A 384-nucleotide genomic window follows, 5' to 3' on the forward strand; every position below is an offset into this window, starting at 1 on the left:
ATGCACACAGAGGTACCAGGCGTGGGACTGCAGCAACAGAGCATCGGGTGTGACTACATGGTGTGTCCCTGGGAGGGGGGCTGTGCCTGAGGGCGGCGGGTGCCCTGTGAGGGAGGGGCAGTGTGAGGGCTGTGTGGCTGTGGGCCTGCCAATGCCTTTGTATGTCCGCGTGTTTCAGACTCTGTCCGCAGCTCTGAGTTTCTGTGTGTCTATATGACTGTGTGTGTGTGTCTCTGGGTCGCTGCCTCGCTGTGTGTGTCTCGCTCTCCCTTGGCGGGGAGGGGATTGGTCACGCATGACTCATCCTGAACCGAGCGGGGCTCCAGCGGCAGGGCGGCCGACGCCGCAGCTGGAGGGGGTGGAGGAGGAGGAGGAGGAGGAGGA

The 384-nt window shown here is 63.5% G+C and overlaps 1 protein-coding gene across 1 annotated transcript in view; it reads left to right on the top strand.

The window, feature by feature from the left end:
- LHX6 (LIM homeobox 6) overlaps positions 1 to 384 on the top strand; it is a 24456-nt gene continuing 24072 nt past the window's right edge. The window contains exon 1 of the mRNA XM_014550179.1: positions 1 to 60. Coding sequence (XP_014405665.1) covers positions 1 to 60 — 60 coding nt within the window. The remainder of the gene's footprint in view (positions 61 to 384) is intronic.

This window comes from Myotis brandtii, unplaced genomic scaffold (genome assembly GCF_000412655.1).
Source record: "Myotis brandtii unplaced genomic scaffold, ASM41265v1 scaffold589, whole genome shotgun sequence".
NCBI classification, from domain to species: domain Eukaryota; kingdom Metazoa; phylum Chordata; class Mammalia; order Chiroptera; family Vespertilionidae; genus Myotis; species Myotis brandtii.